Source organism: Spermophilus citellus (genome assembly GCF_964194105.1).
Source record: "Spermophilus citellus genome assembly, chromosome: 12".
NCBI classification, from domain to species: domain Eukaryota; kingdom Metazoa; phylum Chordata; class Mammalia; order Rodentia; family Sciuridae; genus Spermophilus; species Spermophilus citellus.
Genome location: NC_138198.1, coordinates 106,217,781 through 106,240,455, shown reverse-complemented (window position 1 = coordinate 106,240,455; position 22,675 = coordinate 106,217,781). Strand labels below are relative to the sequence as shown.

The window sequence follows — 22,675 nt, the reverse complement described above, 5'->3', positions numbered from 1 at the left end:
GTCTAGTGAATTTTATGTATAGTGCTAAATCATGAAAGTGTTTGGAAACTAGGACAGGTATTTCCTTGTACCTGTGAGCATAGTAGGAAAGACTATTTGGCAAATAATGAGTATGTACTCATCACTCCTCTTTTGGGTGCTAGAGATATAATACTGAATATGACAAACTAGAGTTGTGAGAAAGATAATAAATTAATACATAATATGATGTCAGAATATAATAAAGTCAGTGAAAAAAATAGGTGGTAATATAATAGCCAAGATTGTAAAGGAGGGCTTCTTGTGAAGAAAACATTTAAACAGAAACTAAAATGAAGTTAGAGAAAGTTCTGCTGCTGTCTGAAGGAAAGCGTTCTTAGCAGAGGGGACTGCAGATGCAAAGCCCTGAGGTGGATGCATGCTTAGCATGTCCAGACACCTGGCTGTCTGTCAAGCTGAAGCAGAATGAGCAAGGATGGAGGGCATGTGGTAGAGGTGAGTTAGCATGGCTAGCCAGAAATCCTGGAGTCTGACGGAGTTAGCTAGTAGGGTCTTTGCCCCCACTCCCTGCCCCCCATATGATGTACAGCTACAGGGGCTAGGGATATAGCTCAATTGGTAGAGTACTTGCCTCCCATTGACAAGGCCCTGCGTTCAATCCCCAGCAACACACACACACACACACACACACACACACACACACACACACACAGAGATGTGAAGCTACTACTAGATGGTGGGTCATCTTATTTAGATGTTTTCTACTGTTCTCATTTAAATTTTCTCTGTTCTACACCTGTAAATGCAATGGAAATTGACATCTTTTGGGAGGGGGAAGATTCTATTCTAGCGATTTCTAATACTTATACCTTTGTTATTGTTTGAAGCATTGTGTTTTAAATTATTTCTTCTATCAAGCCAGTATATTGGAGCCTGTTTTAATCTATTTGTTTGAACATTATATTTTTATTACCCTTACTTCCCCATCTAATCTGGTAGATTAGTATAATGAGTACTATTTTCATGCTGAGTGATAGGCAGATTTTTGGTTCTTATTAAAATTAGCATTTAAACCTGTTTTATACTAATGCTAGTGGAAGGCAAAGTAATATCTTCTACTTAATCCCAAAGATGTCCCTACACTTATCCTTGGAAACTGTGAGTAACATAATACCTGTCTAAAGTGATTGCAAAGGTGTGATCAAAGCTAAAGACTTTCTAATAATGCCCTCCATTATCCCAGGGGGCCAGTCTCAGCACATGAGTCCTTTAAGGTAGTCGAGGAAGCCAGAAAAGTAGGACAGAAATGAGACATGTATTATTCAAAACTGTTGGTAGCTTTAAGATGGAAGAAGAGATCCATAATCAAATATTATGACCTCTAGAATCTGGGAAGCACCCTCAGTGTATAGCCGGCAAGAAAATGAGAACCTAGGGGCTGGGGCTGGGGCTCAGCGGTAGCGCACTTGCCTGGCATGTGTGAGGCCCTGGGTTCTATTTTTAGCACCACATATAAATAAATAAAGGTCTATCAACAAATTTTTAAAAATTAAAAAAAGAAAAGAAAATGAGAACCTAGGTCCTACAATTAACTAGGACTGAATCTTGCCAACAACCCAAATGAGCAGGAAACAGATTCTTCCTTAGAACTTCCAACACCTGTGAGACCAGTGCCAGACTTCTGACCTCTAAAACGGTGCAACTAATTTGTGCTGTTTAAAGTGGCTATTTGTGAAGATTTGTTTAATGGCAACAATATATATATAAAACTAATACCATGGGGATGAAACATATGCAGCTTCTCAATAGAAACTTCATTCAGCAGATTAGATTTGTTAAGTATAGAATTTTCAGTTGTTCATTCATTCCAGTTAACTTTTGTTGACTTCGGGGAATCATGGTAGATTCTTACTGGAAGAGAAGACCCTATCTATACCAAACTCATGGTCTATAAACACTTAATAATTGGTCAGCTTATTTTATATTTTTAGACTTGTGGAAAATTATAAGCACACAAATACAGAGAGAATACTGAAACTCCATATGTTTGTCACTCAGCCTTAATAATTATCAACTTAGGGTTACTCTTATTTTCACAGCCACCCTTTCTCCACCTCTTGAATTGTTTTAAAGAAAATTTGAGGCATCATGTTTCTGAGCAATTTTACGTAGAGTTTTGCTATTGTAGTTATTATCTCATGTTCCCCAGTGACCCAAGAAAAATATTGATCTTGTTTTTATTTTGTCATCTTTATCATAATGTATACACTTTCATCTGTAAATTCACTTGCAGGTTTTAGCAAATGAATTTTTTTTGTCATGAACTTCTGTCTCGGATTTCTTTGATGTGTGAAAATCATGTAAATAGTTAAGTTTGCAAAACTGCTGCAATACTGATTTTGGAATTACAAGCCAATTTTAGTGAATAAGTAAAATCATAAATATATTGGAATCTATGAATAATGAGCATTGACTATATACATAATGATTTTCTGTTTTCTACAATTTAGGTTGATGATATTACCATGTGAGTTCTAAATCTAGACATCTTGGTCTCTCTTGATAGGTCTTGGTTTCTCTCCCACTTTAAGCATCCATTCTGTCACAGAGTAGTACTAGTTTTATTTTCTTAAATGTCATTCATGTCTGATTGCTCTTTTCCATTTTCATATTCAAAATCGTCATAATGCCCCAACCAGATGATTTATTGCACACTCTCCTTCTGTATCCTGCATTAGTTTAAGCATTTTCCCACTTTGATATGTTCTTTCACCTCTTACACTTCTCTTCATCCCACAGTTCCTGGTTTTGGACCTGTCAGGCATAGGGTGAGTTAATTACATTCTTCAGCACTATGTCATTGGCTTGTGTGAAGCCTCTCTTTCCCTGTGTTTAATATTCATTCACTCATTTCCCTTTATTTTGTACTCTACTCCTTTTCTTTCTCATAAACAGCCACTCTTGTGTTTCATCCATATACTTTTATTTTTATAATAATTATTATAAAATAGTTATTGGGCATATTAATTGAATTTACTATGATATTTTCACACATCCATATATTGTGCATTGATCATGCTTATCCACCATTCTTCTACCCTTTTCCCACCTCCTCTCTTGTTGCCCTCCCCACTGGGCCCCTTTCCAGTCTCTAATATTCCTTCCTACATTCATTTCATCTTCTTTTTTTCTTTCTTTTTTTTTCAGTTTCCACACATGAGAGAAAATATTCAATAGTTGTCTTTCTGTGTATGACTTATTTTGCTCAACTGGATGCCCTCTGTTTTTATCCATTGTCTTGCAATCAACAGGATTTTGTTCTTTATGGCTGAATGATATATATGCCATATATTCTATATCCATTCATCTATTGTCAGGCAGCTAAGCTGATTTTATATCTTGTCTATTGTGAATAGTACTGCAGGATATGCAGGTATGCAGCATACCTTGGGATAGATACTCAGGAGTGGGATGGCTGGATCATATTGTAGTTCTGTTTTAATATTTAGAGGAACCTCCATACTGTTTTTCATAATGGCTGGATAATTCACTTACATGCCAACAGTATATAAGGGTTCCAGCATTTGTTATTTGTGTATTTTTTATAATGGCCATTCTGACTAGGGTAAGATAGACTCTTATTGCAGTTTTGATTTGCATTCCCCTGATGGCTAAACAAATTGAGCATTTTTCATGTATTTATTGGCCAGTTGTTGTCATCATCATCATTGTCTTCCTCCTCTTCCTCCTCCCTTTCCTTCTTTTCTTTCTTCCTGACCCCTCTTTTCTTTTTGGTACTGGGAATTTACCCAGGTGTGCTTTAAAAATGATCTACAACCCACTTCATTTTTTTTAGTTTTTATTTTGAGACAGGGCCTCCCTATGTTGCTGAGGGTTTCATTAAGTTGCAGAGGCTGGCCTCGAACTTGGAATCCTTCTATCTCAGCCTCTCGAGTCACTGGGTTTACAGGCATGCACCACTGAGCCTGGCTTATATTTCCTTTAAGAATTATCTGTTCAGATTATTTGCCCATTTTTTGATTGGATTACTTGTTTTCTTGTTAAGTTTTTTGAGTTCTTTGTGCTGTCTGGATATTATCGTCTGTCAGATGAATAGCTGCCAAAGATTTTTCTCCCATTTCTGTAGAGTTGTCTCTTCACTCTTTGCTATGTGAAGCTTTTCAACTCGATATAGTCATGTTTGTCAGTTCTTACTTTTGTTTTCTTTGCTTTTGTAGTCCTAGCCAGAAAATTGTTGCCTGTGCCAATATCTTGAAATGTTTCCCTAGGTTTTCCTCTAGTAGTTTTAGAGTTTCAGATCTTACATGAAGATCCTCCAGTTATTTTTTTTTAAACTTTATTTTATTTATTTATTTTTGTACGTGGTTCTGAGGATCAAATCCAGTGCCTCACACGTACTAGACAAGCTCTGCTCCTGCAATACTGATTGTCGTTATCTTTGTGTTCCTAAGATAGGACATATTTGTTGGGTATGGTGGTACACACCTGTAATCCCAGCTACTTGGGAGGCTGAGGCAGGAGGATCACAAGTTTAAATGCAGCCTCATCAACTTAGTGAAGCCCCATCTCAAAGTAAAAGGGCCTGGGGTATAGGTCAGAACACCCCTGGGTTCAATCCCCAGTACCACCAAAGAACCAACCAACCAAAATCAAAACCAAAACAAAAACCACTTTCATGGACATTTGCTGGATTTCATTATCATTATAATTGTTTTTTATGTGCCTGATTTTTCTGTTAACTAATCAGCAGGACCCCTTACCTTCTCCTCTTGCTTTTTTCCCCTTTTCCTTTTAATCTCTTGCCTCTGCTATGCTCACACCCTCAACTGGACCATTTCTCAGGCAGGAGCTTCTTCTGCATTGGCAAAGAAAGCCACCAGAAGCTCTAGATATGATGGTTTTTATACTTGCAAAGTCAGGAGGAGAGAGTGCCTTTTCCCTGATAATTCCAAAAGTCCTGGGAAACATTTTAGTAAGAACATTTTTATTGGCCAGTCTTTGATCACCTCTTGTAACCAGGAGGTAGGGTCAAGCATCTGCACCTTGAATGGTGTGAGGAGAGGCCTGAAAGGCAAAGAGGGCTATTTTTGCCAAAGAAGGGGAGGTGGATGATGTTGGTCAGGCAGAGTTCATGGTTCAAAGTTCTAATCCAGTCAGCAACATCCTGCATTCTTCTTTTGAGAAATTCCCTATACGTTTTTGTCACATGAGTATTCTTTTGTGCTTATCATATGTATTACAATACCTCCATACTAATTCCTGTTTATTTTTCTAAGTTACGCATGATTGTTACATTATGCTGATGAATCTGTTTAGGAAACTATCAAGTAAGTTTTAGTCAAAATCAGAGCAATAAAGAGCCTTCTCTCTCTTTATCTGTTGAATGCCTATTAGGTACTAGAATTAAGAATACAAACAATACCAAAAATGAAAGAGTCTTGAGCTAGAACCTCATGTGTTCTAGTAAGAAAGACTTCAATGCAAAGAACTTCCCCCTTGTAGTTCAGGTTTAATTTAATATCACTTTTTTTAGAGAAACTTTCTTCTAATTTCAAAGTTAAAAATAATTTCCCTATAATCATCCCTCCCTCTCCCTCTCCCTCTCCCTCTCCCCCTCGCCCTCCCCCCCCCCTCCATAAGTGTCCCTTTTTGGACTAAGTATTTGATTTCTGTCTTCTCCACTAAATTGCAAACTCCATAAAGGTAGAAGCCTTGTCTGTTTGTTGATGGATTTGTCTCCAATATGTAATATAATGCCTAGTTAGATGTTTTAGTTAACTTTGTGCCACTGTGACCAAAAGACCTAACAAGAATGATGTGAAGGAGGAGAAGTTTATTTTGGCTCATGGATTCAGAGGTTGAGTTCATGGTCAGCTGACTCCACAGCTCTGGGCCCAGGATGGGGCAGAACACCATGGCAAAAGTGCACGACAGAGGAGAGCAGCTCAGGACGTGGCAAGCAGGAAGCAGAGAGGGATTCCACTCACCAAAGACCAGCTGTAAACTCCTAGGCACACCTCTAGTGACCTCCCTCCTCTAGCCACACCCCACATGCCTAGGTACCACCCAGTTAATCTAGATCAGTGGATTAATCCACAGAGTAGGTTACAACTCTCATAGTTCAACCATTTCACCCCCGAACATTCCTGCTTTGTCTCACAATAAGCTTTTGGGGGACACCTCCTATCCAAACCATAACACTAAGTATAGTAAGAGTAAATTCTTCATAAATATTTATTAAATGATATGTGAGGTAAAGGGTGGTGTGATAAACAATTTGATAGAATTTATATGTTTGGGCATATGAAATAATGCAGGTAAGGGCCATGGTTCCAATTAGAAGTCTTGGGGAATGCACCTTTAGTCTGGTGTGGTCAATATTCTGTGTACTATGAACTTACTATCTCCCAACATCAAACCCTTTACTCTTCACTGTTAAATTTTCAGAATTCCTTGATCAGAGAGGATGATCAAAGGGTTAACACTTTTCCTATTTTTTCACTTGTGATTTTGTTTATTTCTAAATACATGCTTTTTTTCCTTAGGGATTTTAGGCCTAGTATTTATTAATAGTTATATTTTATAGTTTAAACAAAATAAAATCATGTATTTCTGAGTCTTTGTTGTTTCTACAAGATGTGGAGTTGTAAAGCACTATAGTTGATACTTTATTTTTCATTTAGTTATTGAATACCTTTGCAGATGTGTTGTAGTTTGTTATCTGTGACCCCGTCCCCTAGATAGGCTCTGTCTTACTAGAAGGGTATTTGTTAATTCAGGATTTGGCTTTAAACTTTGACTCAACTGAAAAGCCTAGTCAGTTGACATAGAGTATGGATTCTAGACAAGCCTGGACAATACAAATGAATGATTACCTAATGTAAAATCTTATCTGAGCATCCAAATCATCATTAGTGAATCATATCATAAGCATAAAACATCAGGTTTATCTTTCATTCAGTTTTGGAAATCAGATTAAGTATAAGAATTGCTTTTTATATGGCTAATTTTTTATTGCAGTAGTTCTGGAAATTTTAGGAAAGAGAATTAAAGTACTTTAAAAATAAAATTTCTGAGTAGAATTGAGATTTATTCATTACAAAATAGGATCAGTTGAGTTTGTATACTTTTTTTTTTTGCCCTGTACCCCAGACCTGCCCACTTTGTTTTTTAAACATATTTCTATTATTGATAATGTCTTAAAATATCTGGTAGAGTTTAAGCTTGGTCTAACTCTAGAGTCAAGTTTTCCCTAAATTATTTAATGAGGTTTCATTTAAGTAGATGTGTTAAGTACTTTTTTCTTTTTTGACTTTGCATGCATATTTCAGATTTATAAAAGTATTTTGGCATTCTTTTGGAGCTGCTACTCTTTTTGCTATGCTGTTGAGATTTCTGCTTTCCTGGTCCCTGAAATAATCCCATTTTTTACTGTAACTCAAGATTTCTTTTTTTTTTTTTTAAAGAGAGAGAGAGAGAGGAGAGAGAGAGAGAGAGAGAGAGAGAGAGAGAGAGAGAGAATGAGAATTTTTTTTAATATTTATTTTTTAGTTTTCGGCGGACACAACATCTTTGTTTGTATGTGGTGCTGAGGATCGAACCCGGGCCGCACGCATGCCAGGCGAGCGTGCTACCGCTTGAGCCACATCCCCAGCCCCAAGATTTCTTTTTTTTTAATATTTATTTTTTAATTATAGGTGGATACAATATTTTTATTTTATTTTATGTGGTGCTGAGGATCGAACCCAGTGCCTCACGCATGCTAGGCAAGCGCTCTACCTCTGAACCACAACCCCAGCCCTCAAGATATCTTGATACATTTTTCTTGTTTGATCTCCTTACTCAGCTGAAACTTTTGCTTTTAAGTGATCTAAGATTTGTTTCTAAAAGTGGTTAATGATCTTGAGAGGACAGACAGGGTAGTCCTTCCTAAAAGAAATATGCTTAATAAAACAGAAATGATGTGTATACCACTAATATTTTGCCAGACATGCAAATTTGATCTTGAGAAAGCATACACTAGAGATGAAAGATCTTTTACCATGGTTATGAGTGTAAAGAAATTATGAACTCCTAAATACATTGTTTTCTTCCCTGCACTGTAATTTCTCTTCCACTTTACAATCTGAATATTTGTTTCTGTGCCATTACTATACAGGGATAAATGTAGGGGTTTAGAGAGGATCCTCAAAGTAGAACACTGCTGGTTATTGTGTTCATGACAGGCATGTCCTTCAGTATGAGGTGGAATTGGAAATTAGGAAAATAATGAAATGCCAGAATAAAATAACTAATGCCTGAGAAAGAGTTTAATATTTTTGTTTGACTTAATTTTTTGTTAAATATGTAAGTTCTTTAATATTAAGAAAATGTTGATTTGAGTTTTTAATGTATATCTTATTTTAAAATGATCATTACTGTTTTTCCCTATTTCTCCAGAGATATTACATATGAAATATCAGTGGAAGCTATATCAACAATGGTTGTTTTCCTTTCCTGCCAACTCTTCCACAAAGAAATTTTGCGTCAGAGCATTAGTCACAAGTATTTGATGCAAGGTCCATGGTATGTTTCTATTTTAAATTTGTCCCCTTTTAAACTTCATAATTTATATTTGTATTCTTGTCCTTTTACGTAAGTGTGGTCCTGTATCTCCAATATATTGCTTCTGATTTTTTTTTTTTTTACTACAGCTTTACATCCTTTAGGGTCTAAATTCAATTTTGTATTCAAACTACCCATCTTCCCTGTTTTTCTTGTCCCCTAAATTCATTGCCATCTCTAGCGGTTGCTTTGTAGAATAGAAACCTTCAAAGTGTCTTTCTTTTTTTTTTTCCTCCTTCATTTTCTATGTCTAAGCAGTCATCAAGTCATATTTGTTTGTTCAAATTGTTCTTGTATCTTCTTCTCACTCATCTGTTTGAAACTAAAGTTGTCCCTTGTTATTCACAGGGAATTGGTTTCAGAACCCCCCTCCCACAGCCCCCCACCAAGGATACCCAAATCCTGTATGCTCAAGTTCCTTATATAAAATACATACAACCTATACACATCTTCCTTTATACTTTGAATCATATCCAAATGATTTACATTTTATCATTGAGGAAATAATGACAAGAAAAAATCTCTGTACATGTGTAATACAGATGCATATTTTTTCTGAAATTTTTAATCTGCAATTGGTTGAATGAATAGATAGTAGGGTTTTTGTACTAGTATGGTGTCAGGTACTTAAACTATAATATGTTCTTTTACTGATTTTTGTTGTTAATTTTGGAAGCAATATTTTTAAAAATCCAATAGTACATTCAAGGATCTGTTAATAAATTCAATATAGATTGCAGGAATTGGTGTATTACCAATTAAATAATTGGATATATCGAATACTTTCATGCTTAACAAGTGCAGTCTTTTATTACTATCTTTAAATCCTTGCTCTTCCGTGATGATTTCATGTTACCACCTTTCTTTAAGTACCAGTACTATGTTATGCACTAAATTAATGTCTCACAAATGTTATATTGATTACAGCTAATGTAACTGACTCTCAGTTATTTTAAAGATGTGACCAGGAGGCAAAGTCAGAAGTAAGCCTCAACAATGATCTCAGCCCTCAGAGTCTTGACATGTGACAGTGAATATTTCTTTCAAGCAATATTAATGTCAGAGTTACTTCTGTGTCACTTTTATAGAATTAGGTGACTCCCATAAACATGTTTGACTTTTTTTCTTTTTGTGTAGTCTTCCATACACCAGCAAACTTGTGAAAACTTTATTATATAACTTCATAAGACAAGAAAAGCCTCCTCCTCCAGGAGCCCATATTTACCCCCAGCAGTCAGATGGAGGAGGACTGCTCTATGGACTGGCATCAGGAGTAGCAAGTAAGTCCTATAAGATTTTTTCAATTCTTTTTGTGTATACATTTAATCAGGCATAACAAATTCTGTTCTTTTGACTGCCATCTTCAACAGTTATGTTGGATTTGTGGGGATAAGTGTGAAATAATGAAAGTAACTAAAATATTACTCTTTCCATTCTGTGCAGTGATTTATATTAAATACATGCAGATAATGAATGTATTATTTATCTATAAAGCACCATTCTTCAAGAACAATGTTTAGGCATACATATCTATATTTTATGAGTTCTGGGTATACAGTAAAAATAAACTTAAACCTTTTAAAATAAGTTTTAAAATAAAATTTAAACTTCTTACTGCTTTTGTTATAAAAGACCTTTGGGGGGCTGGGGTTGTAGCTCAGTGGTAGAACACTTGCCTAGCATGTGCGAGGTGCCGGGTTCAATCCTCAGCACCACATAACAATAAATAAAATAAAGGCATTGTGTCCAACTACAACTAAAATATATACATACATACATATATATATATATATACACACACACACACACGCATATATATATATATATATATATATATATATATATATATTTTTTTTTTTTTTTTTTTTTTTTAAAGACCTTTGTATTTTAGAGTCTTTATTGCTTGGGATTTTATATGGCCAATTGAGTTTAGTTTTTCTATTATATTTAGTGCTCCATTTTATTCAGTGACAAATTAGCACATTTGAAGAATTTGTAATAAAGTGGTGGTTACAAATTTGAGTTTTTTCTGCTTGGGAAAAAGTGTCGTAGCTGAAGAAAGCCCTTTTTTCCCTACCACATAGGAAGTTCTCATTTCTGCTTCACAGGGTTCAGACCTGAGGACATGAGAAGCACCAAGTACCTCTGGTCCTCCCCTTTGTTAGCTTGGGGTCCCAGGTCATATGAGGTCACAACAGTGAACTTTTGCTTTATTCTGAAGGATAAATAAAAAATAGAGTGATACTTTAGCAGTTGTCAGGTCTGCACAGTGTGCAGTATACTCTCTTTAATTAGAATGCAGGGTCCAGATGAAGCTGGTTTCTACAGTGGAGTTGTGGTCATGGCATGCTCTCCATACTCAGGCCAGGACATCAGTGTAATAGGAAAAGGCAGTACTGTGCAATAACTTATTAGATAATGAATGTTGGTAACTTTTTGTTAAGAAATGGTAAACTTGGCGGGTGCAGTGGTACATACCTGTAATCCCTGTGGCTCGGGAGGCTGAGGCAGGAGGATTGCAAGTTTGAAGCTAGCCTCAGCAACTTAGAGAGACCCTAAGCAACTTATTGAGACCTTATCTTAAAATTAAAAAGGGCTGGGGATGTATCTTAGTGGTTAAAAACAAACAACAAAACAAAATCCTTCTGGGTTTGTTTTGTTGATTTAAGAAATTGATCAGTAAACTAGACTTTCTAGATTTGTCCTCCTTTGATTTCTCTTAATATTGTCAACTTAAATACATTGTGATCACTGCCCTTGTCTTTGGTGTTGAGCAGCCTGCTTAGAATGCTTACCTGCATTACCCAATGCCTATCTGTATTATTTTAGACAAGGAAGCTATGTACAGCTCATCCATAAGCTGAAAGGCAAAGGCAACACAAGAATGGCTTTTTGTGTCCCATTGGAAGACTTAATTGATCTGTTAGTATTTTCAATTCTTTTTTTTTTTTTTTAAATCATTGTTATGTTTTAGATTGGAAATGTCCCCCAAAGGTTCATGTCAGCACATGAGTTCAGTCCTAGCTGGTGCTGTTGGGAGGTGGTAAAGTGCCAATGTCTTGGCTGGGCACAGAATCACGAGCCACCACACACCTTGTAGATTCAAACAGCAATTCTTTATTCCCGAACTCACACTGGCCTCTACACACGTTCTGGGGAAATCCAAGTTCTCCTGCCGCCCAATTCACCTACTCCACGAGGCTTTCTTCCCAAAATACTTTCTGAATCTCCCGAGAACTCAACGGGAGCTCAGGCAGCAGGAACGCCCTATTTCCAGCAGCAATAATCTTCAACCTCCAACTTCCCTAAAACCCATATTGTCTTAAACCGGGAAGCCTTAAACTTGTCTTAAACCGGGAACGCCCTAAACCCAAGGATCGGGATACTTCCTCAAACCTGATCAGCTCTAAACCTGGATCCGCCCTGGTCCTTGAGCAAGGTCACCTTACATGCAATGTCAACAGCGAAATTCCAAGGCAAGTCCATTTAACATGGGGTACGCTGGCAAGGAAATTTCGATGTGTCATTCCTACTTGGCAATGGCCCTCAGCAGTAAAGACTTTGGAAGGAATGGCCTACTTAGAGGAAATAGATTACTGGGGGCATGTTCCTGAAGCATGTGTTTTGTCCCTGACCCCTTGTTCTTTCTGTTTTCTGGCTGCCATGAGGTGAGCACCCTCCTTTGCATCATCCTCCCACCACCGTGATGTACTTCATCATCACAGGCCTAAAAGTAACTGGGCCACCCATGGACTGAAACTTACAAAACTACCAGACAAGATAAATCTTTCCTTCTTTTTAGTTGTTTATCTTAGACATTTTGTCACAGCAATAGAATGCTAACAGAGTCAGTAAGCTGGTATTTAAAAGTGACCATTTTTAATATTTAGGCTTTAGGGGGAATGTTATAAGTTTATTATCTGCTTTCTTTAAGGCAGTGGTAATACATAGACAGTTTCTTTTTTAAAGTAAACAAATGTGTGTAGTTTTTGATTTTTCGTTCAGTTATGTATTGTATTAGGTTATGTGTTGTATTAGATAGATGCCCAGTATTGTATGTGGTGTCATTAGTATTTTGGGTGCCAAAAATATGAATTTAAAATTTTGGATTTGTTTTTAATCAGTTAGCAGCATATCATATGGAGGTTATCATATTATTAGCATATAATTCTAATTTTCCTAACTATTTCCTTGCCTATTGAGTGAGAAGATTGATTGGGATAATGATCTCTGAGGTTATTTCTAAAATAACTTTTAAAGATTCTCTGGTATTTTTTTCACTGTTTTAAAATTTAGTAAGGAATTAAAATAGATTTATGTTTTATAGCATACTATAGTCACAAAGACATTTTGCCTGGTTCTCTTCCTAAATCTTCATAAAACTATTCATGTAGAAGCAGAAATCAGGATGGAATAATTATGGATTCATTATTTTATAGTATGTGAGTCAAAACATTATAAAAAACAACAAAGGACATACTACTAAAAAATACAGCTATGTACTGTCAGCAAAATAAAATTTAAGAACTATCGCAGTCATGTAATTTTGAATTCAACTACATTTTAGAAATATCAGTTACACTGACAAAATTTAACTTTCGTCATGTGCTCACTTTTGATGATTTTTAGTTGGTAATTAAGGAATTTCTTACATTAATATTAGCTTGTGTTATGGTTTGGATATGAAGTGTCTCCCAAGCTCATATGTAAGACAATGTAAGAATGTTCAGAGGGGAAATTATTAGATTATTAGAGCTGAAAACTAGTCAGTGGGTTAATCTACTAATAGGTTAACTGGGTAGTAACTGCAGGCAGGTAGGGTATGACTGGAGGAGGTGGGTCATTGAGGGGGCGTGCCTTTGGAATTTATATTTTGTTCTTGGTGAGCAGAGCTCTCTGTATTTCTGATTGTCTGTCCTGAGCTGCTTCCCTCCTTCACACCTTTCGGCCAGGACGTTCTGCCTCACCTTGGGCCAGAGCAATGGAGCCGGCCATCTATGGACTGCGACCTCTGAAACTGTGATTCCCAAATAAACTTTTCTTCCTTTAAAATTGTTCTTGTCAGGTCTTTTGGTTATAGTGATTAAAAAGCTGACTAAAACAGCTTGTGAAATATATGATTTGGAAGTTTCTCATAGAAAAAAATTATATTTAAAAGCTAAATGTAAATTTCAAATTTATTTGGATTACATTCATTTTTGTTGTGATTGAATTTTCCCTGGGCATAGAAAGCATTTCCTTTCATAGCAATTTCTGCATTGTATGCTTTGCTTAAATTGTCCCTTTTGAAACAGAGTGTCGTATTTCAAAAAACAGTCTTGGATAGTGAAGTTATATTGGCACCAGCCATGGGAAGAGGAGAAACCTGGTGATAGAACTGGGGTCCGGATGAGTAGCGAGCCACATACCTGGAGCCTCCCAAGTCAGGCAAGACCTTTCGTAGTTTCTTCTCATTCACTTTTACAGATGTATTTGTGGTCGAACTGCTGTTTTTTCCTAGACCCTAACGTTTTGTTACTTCTTGCTTCCTGACATTCTCTTTGAATGACTTTGCTTGAATTATTTCAGCAGTCTTGCATCCTAGTTCCTCCTCTCACTGACTTGAGTTTTCTGCTCATCCATCTCTTAAAGTCCATCTTGAGTACCACCTTCTCCATGAAGACTTCCTTTGCATTCCTAGCTAGGTGTGATTGTTTTCTGTGGAACCTGTCACTTGAATTTGATTATATTTACATACATATGTGCCTTATTCTCCCTATATTGTCTCTATGTACAATAAAATGAAAGCTAACATTTATATAACTCTTCTGCGTATATAAGAGAACTCTTTAAACGCTTGCTTTATTCTCATAGCAACTTCATCTATATGAAATAGGCTATTCTATTTTTTTTTTACAGTGTCATGACCACCTGAGTTCTGAGCTACTTCTTGGCAGTACAGTGTCCAGCAAAGCACCTTACATCTATGAATTGTCAGTTAATACTAAAATGTAATTATACACTAAAAGCCAATACTTGTCTACACTTGAGAGATGTGACTCAGTTGTAATAAAAGTGTCTATCATTTATTGAATACCTTCTGTTTGCTAGGCACTATAGTAGCTACCTTACCTACATGATTTTATCTACTGTTTTCTTTTTTTCATGTTTTAGTATATAAAATAAAGATGTACAGAAATAGAGAGAATGATAGAATGAACTCTCATTTACCCACAACCTGTCTTACGGAATGGTCAACATTTTGCTGTTTTTTTTTTTTTTTTTTAATTTATCTCCTTCTTTGTACATTAAAAAGGAACACCCTTTTATTTGGATATAATTTTATATACTTAGAAAGGTTTCAAAAATAAAATATTAAAAAACCCCTATGTGTTTCTTTATCAAGATTGATTTATGTTGGCATTTTTATCCCCTCGTTTTGTCATTGTATTCTCTTTGTTTTTACATGTGTGCATACACGCACGCACATACACACACACACAGAAACACCCTCAATTTTTTTTTAACCGCTTAAGGGCAAGTTATCTACACCATGGCCCTTTACTCCCTCAATTCTTTAGTGTACTTATAGTCTAGAAGGGGATGCTTCTTACACAACTATAGCATATTTACCAACTTCAGTGAGTTTAACATTTCACTACCCTTAAATACAGGTGAGTTAGGGAATTTGTTTTTACTTCAGTAAAAATAAAGAAATAAAGATTTTTTTTCTCTGTATTTTAAAATCTCCGCTATTAAGTTACAATCATTTGTGTTGCATTGAAGTTGAATTTTTATGATTAGGTTTTCCTCTAACTATCTTAGACTAAAGGCTCCATGGCGCATCACAAGTCTTTCTTCTTTCTGTTGTCGGGACTCCAGTGTGCAGGGAGTCCTGGCATAGTATGGAATCAATGTAATGGATATTGGAGGATTTATTAATTTTTTTAAAATTAGAACTAGTCAGCTGGGGTTGTGGCTCAGTGGTAGAGCACTTGCCTACCATGTGTGAGACACTGGGTTCAATTCTCAGCACCGCATATAAATAAATGAATAAAATAAAGGTCCATCAACAACTAAAATTTTTTTTTAAATGACAACTAGTATGTTTTTTGTTGTTATTGAGAACAGTGACATTTAACTAGTATAGATTTCATCTTTTTTTTAAAAAAAAAACCCTTAAATCTGTCAAGTGTGGTTTCTTTCACTGAAACTGGTTAGAATTAATTACATGTTACTATATTACCTTAATTTGTAATATTTATAACACCTGTAAATAAACTGTATTATTCATATTTTTATAATAAAAATATTATTCATATTTTTATTTCCTTTCTCTATATTTTTTTAGTTTAGATATTCCTCCACTATTCTGACAGAATGGAAAAAGAATCAATTGATATATATCATTTCACTGTTTAGAAAAGTACCAGTTTTAGTTAATTTGATATGTTAAGTGAATTTTTAAATGAATCAGAGTTTCAGTATACTTGGCATACTTTAAAAAAACATATCATTAAAACCAGACATTGGAATTTTAAAATCATTAGAAATGAGGTAGGGCCTAGCCATACACATTTTCAGTGAGTGTTCTAGATTATTCTGATATGATTTGGGCACCACTGTGGTGGGGTGCAGCCCCTTTTCCAGGGTTGGAATCTTTCTCCTGGGGGCCCTTCATGGAAAGTGGCTGAGCCAATACTAATTGCTGAGGAAATATATTGAGGCGGTGCTAATGTGTTTAACTAATCTCTTGATGCATTTTCTTGGTTTCTATTCTTAGTGTTTTCTGCTACTAGTGAGGTCCACTTGTCAGAATCAATCTGTTAAAGGTGACAATGAGTATGGTACTTCAGTGTAAAACAAATAGGTTGGAATTCTGATCTCCTTGATTCTAGTGTTGTTTTTTAAGTTAATCTAGATTTTATGCCACTTTTGGTTATTAATATTTAATTATTAATGAATTTACTATCAATTTTAGGTTCTAAATCTTTTCTATATCAATAGTTTTTATCTCCTGTTTTTCCCTTCAAATTTTATGCACAAAGGTAACCTTTTAGTGTATCCAGTAGGATTTGATTGTGTTAGGTGTAGTGTGGTCTATAAATCCTTTCAATGAATAAGGTAGCTTCTATTTTTAGCTCTAGATCATCATTAAAAAAATATTTTGGGGCCTCCTATTGTATCCATGACTGTGTCCTCAACACCATGCTGAGAGATGTGTGGAGATTAGAGTGCTTCTGTAGATGTCATGTGAAAAATAACAAATGTGAACATAGCTAGGGATTTTGTGACTGTTCTACCTGGAACAGATTTCATTTCCTGGAGACCTGGGTGAAGGGTTTGCTGTAGGGACAGCAGCCTGTGTTTTCCAGGTAGTAGACTTCAGAGTTAATGAGGATTTCCCTGACTTTTAGGGCTTACCTGCTAGAATCTACCTGAAACCAGAGCTAGTAATCCCCCTTGTGGGGAGGTGCTAGGTGATCCTCTTGTGAGTTCAAACCAGGTCACCCACCCCTCAATATCTCCACTGTGATTGTATCCCAGAGACCTCTCAGTTGCTTTTTCTCATTTCCATTCCTGGAAATCCTGGTGGATAAGATTGGATTCTAGAGCCTGATAAACTGAATCAGAAGATTTGGGATGGAGTCACAGTTTAGCATGACCTTGGACAAGTTCTTCATCTTTTTAAATCTCATTATCTAATATGTAACATTGATAAATAACAAGACCAGTTTTGTATAGGGTTATTATGAGGAACAAATGAGATATTGTGTATGAAATCACTTGTAAAACTATATAGTATCTGTCCTCATGTAAATAACTTTTGTTATCTGTACTAAAGTTCTGGTGCTTGTTAATTAAAATAAAAATAATTAGAACACATTTTATTTAGAGAAACAGCTAGTGTCCAGAAAAGCCAGACACATTTATGTTAGTTTAAAAAATTAAGATCTTTGTATGTTTTTGGTCTGCAAAAGTTTATGTAAAAAATATTTTGAAAAACTGACTAAATTGAATATGCCTGCCATGTTTTTGCATTTTCTCCAATTGGCTTTTCATTTTATGTGGTGTAAAATTTGGCCAATGACAGTTAGAAAGGAAAACTTGAATGTTAAATAGATATTTCCACAAGAGATTTCTCCTTGCTTCCTAAATGAGCTTGCCTTGACAACAATCACTATGGTACCATTTCTTACACAGTAATTTATCTGATAGATTATTATGTTTGCTTTTTGACATTTTGTTCATAAAATTAGTCAAAGATTTTAATAGAAAAGACTTGATTTTACTAGAAAATATTGATCCTGTGTTTTAATAAATATTTGAAATGTTCAACTAATCATAGATATCAGTAGTATTGTTAGTTATAGTCAGTAAGATAATTCTTACTTTAATCTATAGGCACATTACCCTCCCTTGTTAAAAAATGTTTTATAAGTGGCTAATGACCTTTATGTCTGTGATCTGTTAATTTGTTAGGGCAGGATGTATGGTCAGAAGGTATTGTCTTACTCAGCAGAGGCTGCTAAGATAAAATATCACAGACTGGGCAGCTGAACAACTGTCATTTGTTTCTTTTTTAATATATTTTTAAATTGTAGATGGACACAATATCTTTATTTTACTTATTTATTTTTATGTAGTGCTAAGAATTGAACCCAGTGCCTCACACATGCCAGACGAGCACTCTACCACTGAGCCACAACCCCAGTCCTGTCATTTGTTTCTGACAGTTCTAGAGCTGGAAAACCCAAGATCAGGACACCACCATATTTGGTTCTTGGTGTGGGCCCTTTCCCTGGTTTTCAGTTAACCACCTTCTTACTCTGTCCTCACATGGCAGACAGAAGATACTTTGGCATTTCTCCCTCTTCTTGTAAGAGCATTAATCCCATCATGGGGGCTCTACCATCATGCCCTCATCTGAACCTAATTAGTTTCCAAAGACCTTACCCCCAATACAATGAGAAAACTTTAACATGAATTTTGGAGGTGAATCAAAAATCCATTCTATAACCAGGTGTAGTAGTCAAGTTTTATTATTATAATGAAATAACTGAGGCAGATTACATTATAAGGAAAACAGGGTTTATTTTGGTTCATAATTCTGGAGGTTCAAAGTCCAAGATCTGGTGGGATCTGTTGGTTTGACCTTTGATGATGGTCTTCTTGCTTGCCATGTCCTGAGGCATAAGGAAACACCCATAATTGTCTCTTCTTGTCTCTTGCTCTCTTTTTATAAAGGCACCAAAATTTAATTGTGAGGGCTCCACCTTAATGACCTCATTTTCCTAATCATTCTACAAAGGTTCCACCTTTAAGCACTATAGTTGGGTTAAGTTTCTGCTCTCATAATACCATAAACACATACGTGGATTTAGAGGTCGAACCAGGCATTAAGTAGGTTATGCTAGAATTCTGCTTCCTGTAATATTTAACTTCTAAAGCACTCATCTTTTACACATTGGTAGCTAAAAAAGCATTTGGCTCCAGTCACTCTTTATTTTACATCATAACCCTACTTGCTGGTGGTGGTGAAGATGTTACCCACAGTCCATTCTAACCATACTAACTTGTTTAATTTTAAAAAATCATGCCAAAATGTATAAGAAATCCAAGAAAAAAGCAGTTGTATGATTGAAATAAATTGTATTCTGACTCTGGAGACCACTTTTATATTGTCCTTTGAAGAAGCAAATTGTGGATTATAATTTGATAATATGCAAAAGGTAATTGTATGTAGGTATTAGGCAGAACTAGGTTTGAACCCCCGACCTGCCATTTACTGTGTGTATTTGGGCTATTAAACTCTTAATGACCTAAATTCCTTATGGTAAAATGAAGTTAATATAATAGTTGTTCTTTCTTCACATTTTCACTTTCTGCAGTTTTACTTACCTGCATGCAGCTAGCTATAGTCTGAAAATATCAAGTGGAAAATTCCAGGAATAAACAATTCACAAGATTTAAATTGCATGCTGCTCTGCATAGTACAATGAAATCTCACATTATCCTGCTCTAGCCTGCTTGGGATGTGAGTTATCCCTTTGTCCAGTGTATCTGTGCTACATATGCTACCCATCCATTTAGTTACTTAATAATTGTCTTAGATTGACTGTCATAGTCCATGTGTTCAAGTAGTCCTTATTTTACTTAATTGTGACCCCAAAGTGCAATAAAAGAGTGATTCTTGCAATTTAGATATACCAAAGAAAAGCCATAAATTGCAAATCTGAATTATTTTCCACTTAATAAGGAAAGAAAAAAAATCAAATACAAAAATTGCTAAGATATATGGTAAGAATGAATCTTCAATCTATGAAATTGTGAGAAAAGAAAAAGAAATTTATGCTTGTTTTGCTATTATACCCCAAACTGCACAAGTTAACAGTGTGTGATAAATGCTTAGGTAATATGGAAAAGGTTCTATTCACAGGCATCCTCTGGGGGTCTTTGAACATGTCCTCTGTAGGGTGAGTGAGCACTGTACCTGCCTTTGTAGGGCTGATGAGATCAGATGTGTAAATGTGTGGGAAAGCGCTTGACATCTTCTAGATACACAATAAATGACCATTAATAGTAGTAGATATCACTTAGTAACATTTAGAATATAACTTTGTTTAAAAATGCTAAAATAATAGGAAAAAGTGACCTCATGATGATTTAGAAATTTACCCAGTTTTTAATGTAAATAAATTATGAAAACATCAGTTATTTGGTACATTTTATTTTTGTATTATATATTATATACAGTCATGTATTGCTTAAATATGGAGATATATTGTGAGAAATGTGTCCTTAGGTGATTTATCATGCAAACATCATAGAGTACAGTTGTACAAACCTAGCTCACTGCACACTACGATGTGTGTTGTGCGGCCTATTGCTGCATAGGCATGATGAACAGAACACAAAATTAAATCAATAACAAAAGAAAATGGTGCAATCAAGAGATGCAGTAATCTTGAGGTGTGTGAGGCTCCTGCCAGCATAACCTGGCATGCTGTTGACAGCAATTTTTTTTTTAAGAATGAGAATACTCTAAAATGACATTAAAAAGTATAATAAATGCATGCACCAGTAACAGTCATTTATTATCATTATCAAGTATTCTGTACTGTATATGCTGAACTTTTATTTGACTGGAAGCATAGTAGGTTTGTCTATACCAACGACATCTCAGAGATCAGATGTGTAAATATGTGGGATGCACTCAACATTATGATGATTATAGGCAAGAGGAATTTTTTTAGCTGTATCATAATCTTTTTTTTTTAATTTTTTTTTGTAATATTTATTTTTTAGTTTTCGGCAGACACAACACCTTTGTTTGTATGTGGTGCTGAGGATCGAACCCGGGCCACACACATGCTAGGCGAGCGCGCTACCGCTTGAGCCACATCCCCAGCCCCAACTCTATCATAATCTTACAGGACAACTATTGTGTATTTGGTTTGTTGTGATTGAACTGTCATGTGGTGCATGACTATAACAGATTTCAGATAGTAGTGAAAAGAAATATTATGTTGAAAATTTGATGTTGTATGTAAAAATAAGTTATAACATTTATTCAGAGTTTCTTTTGCTTCTATCCTTACTACTTTGATCGGTCTTACTATATTTCCAAACATTGTAATTGCTGCTAATGTCTAAACAATGGTGAAGCACTGAAGGGTTGACTTTGAAATTTATTCTGTGTTTTAAGTTATAAGACAAAGTGGTAATGTGATTTTAACTGAGTATTTAATATTTTAAAGAGCCAAGCCTAATTAAATGTGTTCTGCCAAACTGCTTTCTTTCACAAGTCCCGAGTTTTTACACAATAACTTCTGATATATGGTTTTTCCATTCGAATGAGCCATCAAAAATGTTTTTTTTCCCTTTGCTTGCAGTGGTGGGTGTCCAAGGCAAATTACAAGGCCAAAGTAGTGATTATTTGTTTAGGCAAATGCTGCAATAGAGAAATTAATAAAGTAGAAATTGAAAATTAAAACTCATTTTTCCCAATTGCTATTGTTGAGAAAGTTATTGAATTTATTAAGATAGGTATGATATCTAGTAGTTGTAATTTATTTTACATGATGATTATTTTTCTCTTCAGTTTTGGCTTTTTCTGGGATGACTCATTAAGAGAAAGAAAAACTACAGTAAGAGAAAAAGTATGTGACACTCAGAAACAGGCATCACTGTGAAAATAACAAATTCCTAATTAAAACACTTTGAACTTTCAATACAGAAAGTGTTTTATAAACAATAATAATATTCTCATTTCATTTTTATTTGGAATGATTTGGTAGACTTTATATATCAAATGAGAGAATGACTTCTTTTCTTTTTTCCCCCAGTATTGAACTCATTTATAAGTTATAAAATACAAGTAATATCAGTTTACTGTTGCATTGGAGTGTTTCCTTGAAGGGATAGATACACTGAAGATTTAAAATAGTATCAACAATCCAAAATGACTGTATTTAGTTGTAGAGTAGTAATGTTATTAAAAGTAAATTTTAATTGCTCTCTGACAAAAGTATTGGTTTAGATTTAAACTTTTTGATAGGTATTTACTAAGTGATATTTATTAGAAAATATATTGTCAAAATAGTTTGACTTATCCTATTCCTTGTAATTGGCTTCCTTCTAGCCCTCTATTCTGAAGTCTGTAACAGATTTAAAGGGAAGAGTGATGGCCGCCTCCATGCTACAAATAGCTGGGGAGTGAATTCATTTGTGTTTACTCTGAAGAATGGAGTGAAATAATGAATTTCAGTTGAAATCATAGGAATGTATATCTGAGACTTGCTATGGTTGCGTGTTTTTTGGTACAAATGATTTAATCTGTTTTTTAAATTTAATTTGTTATATATGATTAATTTGATTTTGAAATTTCTATTAATATAAATTTTATTGTGGGGTTTAGAAATTGTATAAATAAGAATACTAAAATTATTAAAATTATGGGATTTGAGAATGCAAATTTTATTTTTTGAAAAATAAAGCAAGTTGATTTCCTCTAAGCCTGTTCAAACCTATTCTAGTCAAGTGAGCATAACTTTTATGGAGCAGTTATGAGTGTTCAGATTAATTTAAA

The 22,675-nt window shown here is 35.1% G+C and overlaps 1 protein-coding gene across 2 annotated transcripts in view; it reads left to right on the top strand.

Moving 5' to 3' along the window:
• The window catches only part of DYM (dymeclin), a 358,107-nt gene that overhangs the window by 89,232 nt on the left and 246,200 nt on the right, over window positions 1-22,675 (top strand). For both annotated transcript variants that reach the window (XM_081262969.1, XM_081262968.1), the window contains 2 exons: window positions 8,440-8,565; window positions 9,742-9,884. In XM_081262969.1, coding sequence (XP_081119095.1) covers window positions 8,440-8,565; window positions 9,742-9,884 — 269 coding nt within the window. The remainder of the gene's footprint in view (window positions 1-8,439; window positions 8,566-9,741; window positions 9,885-22,675) is intronic.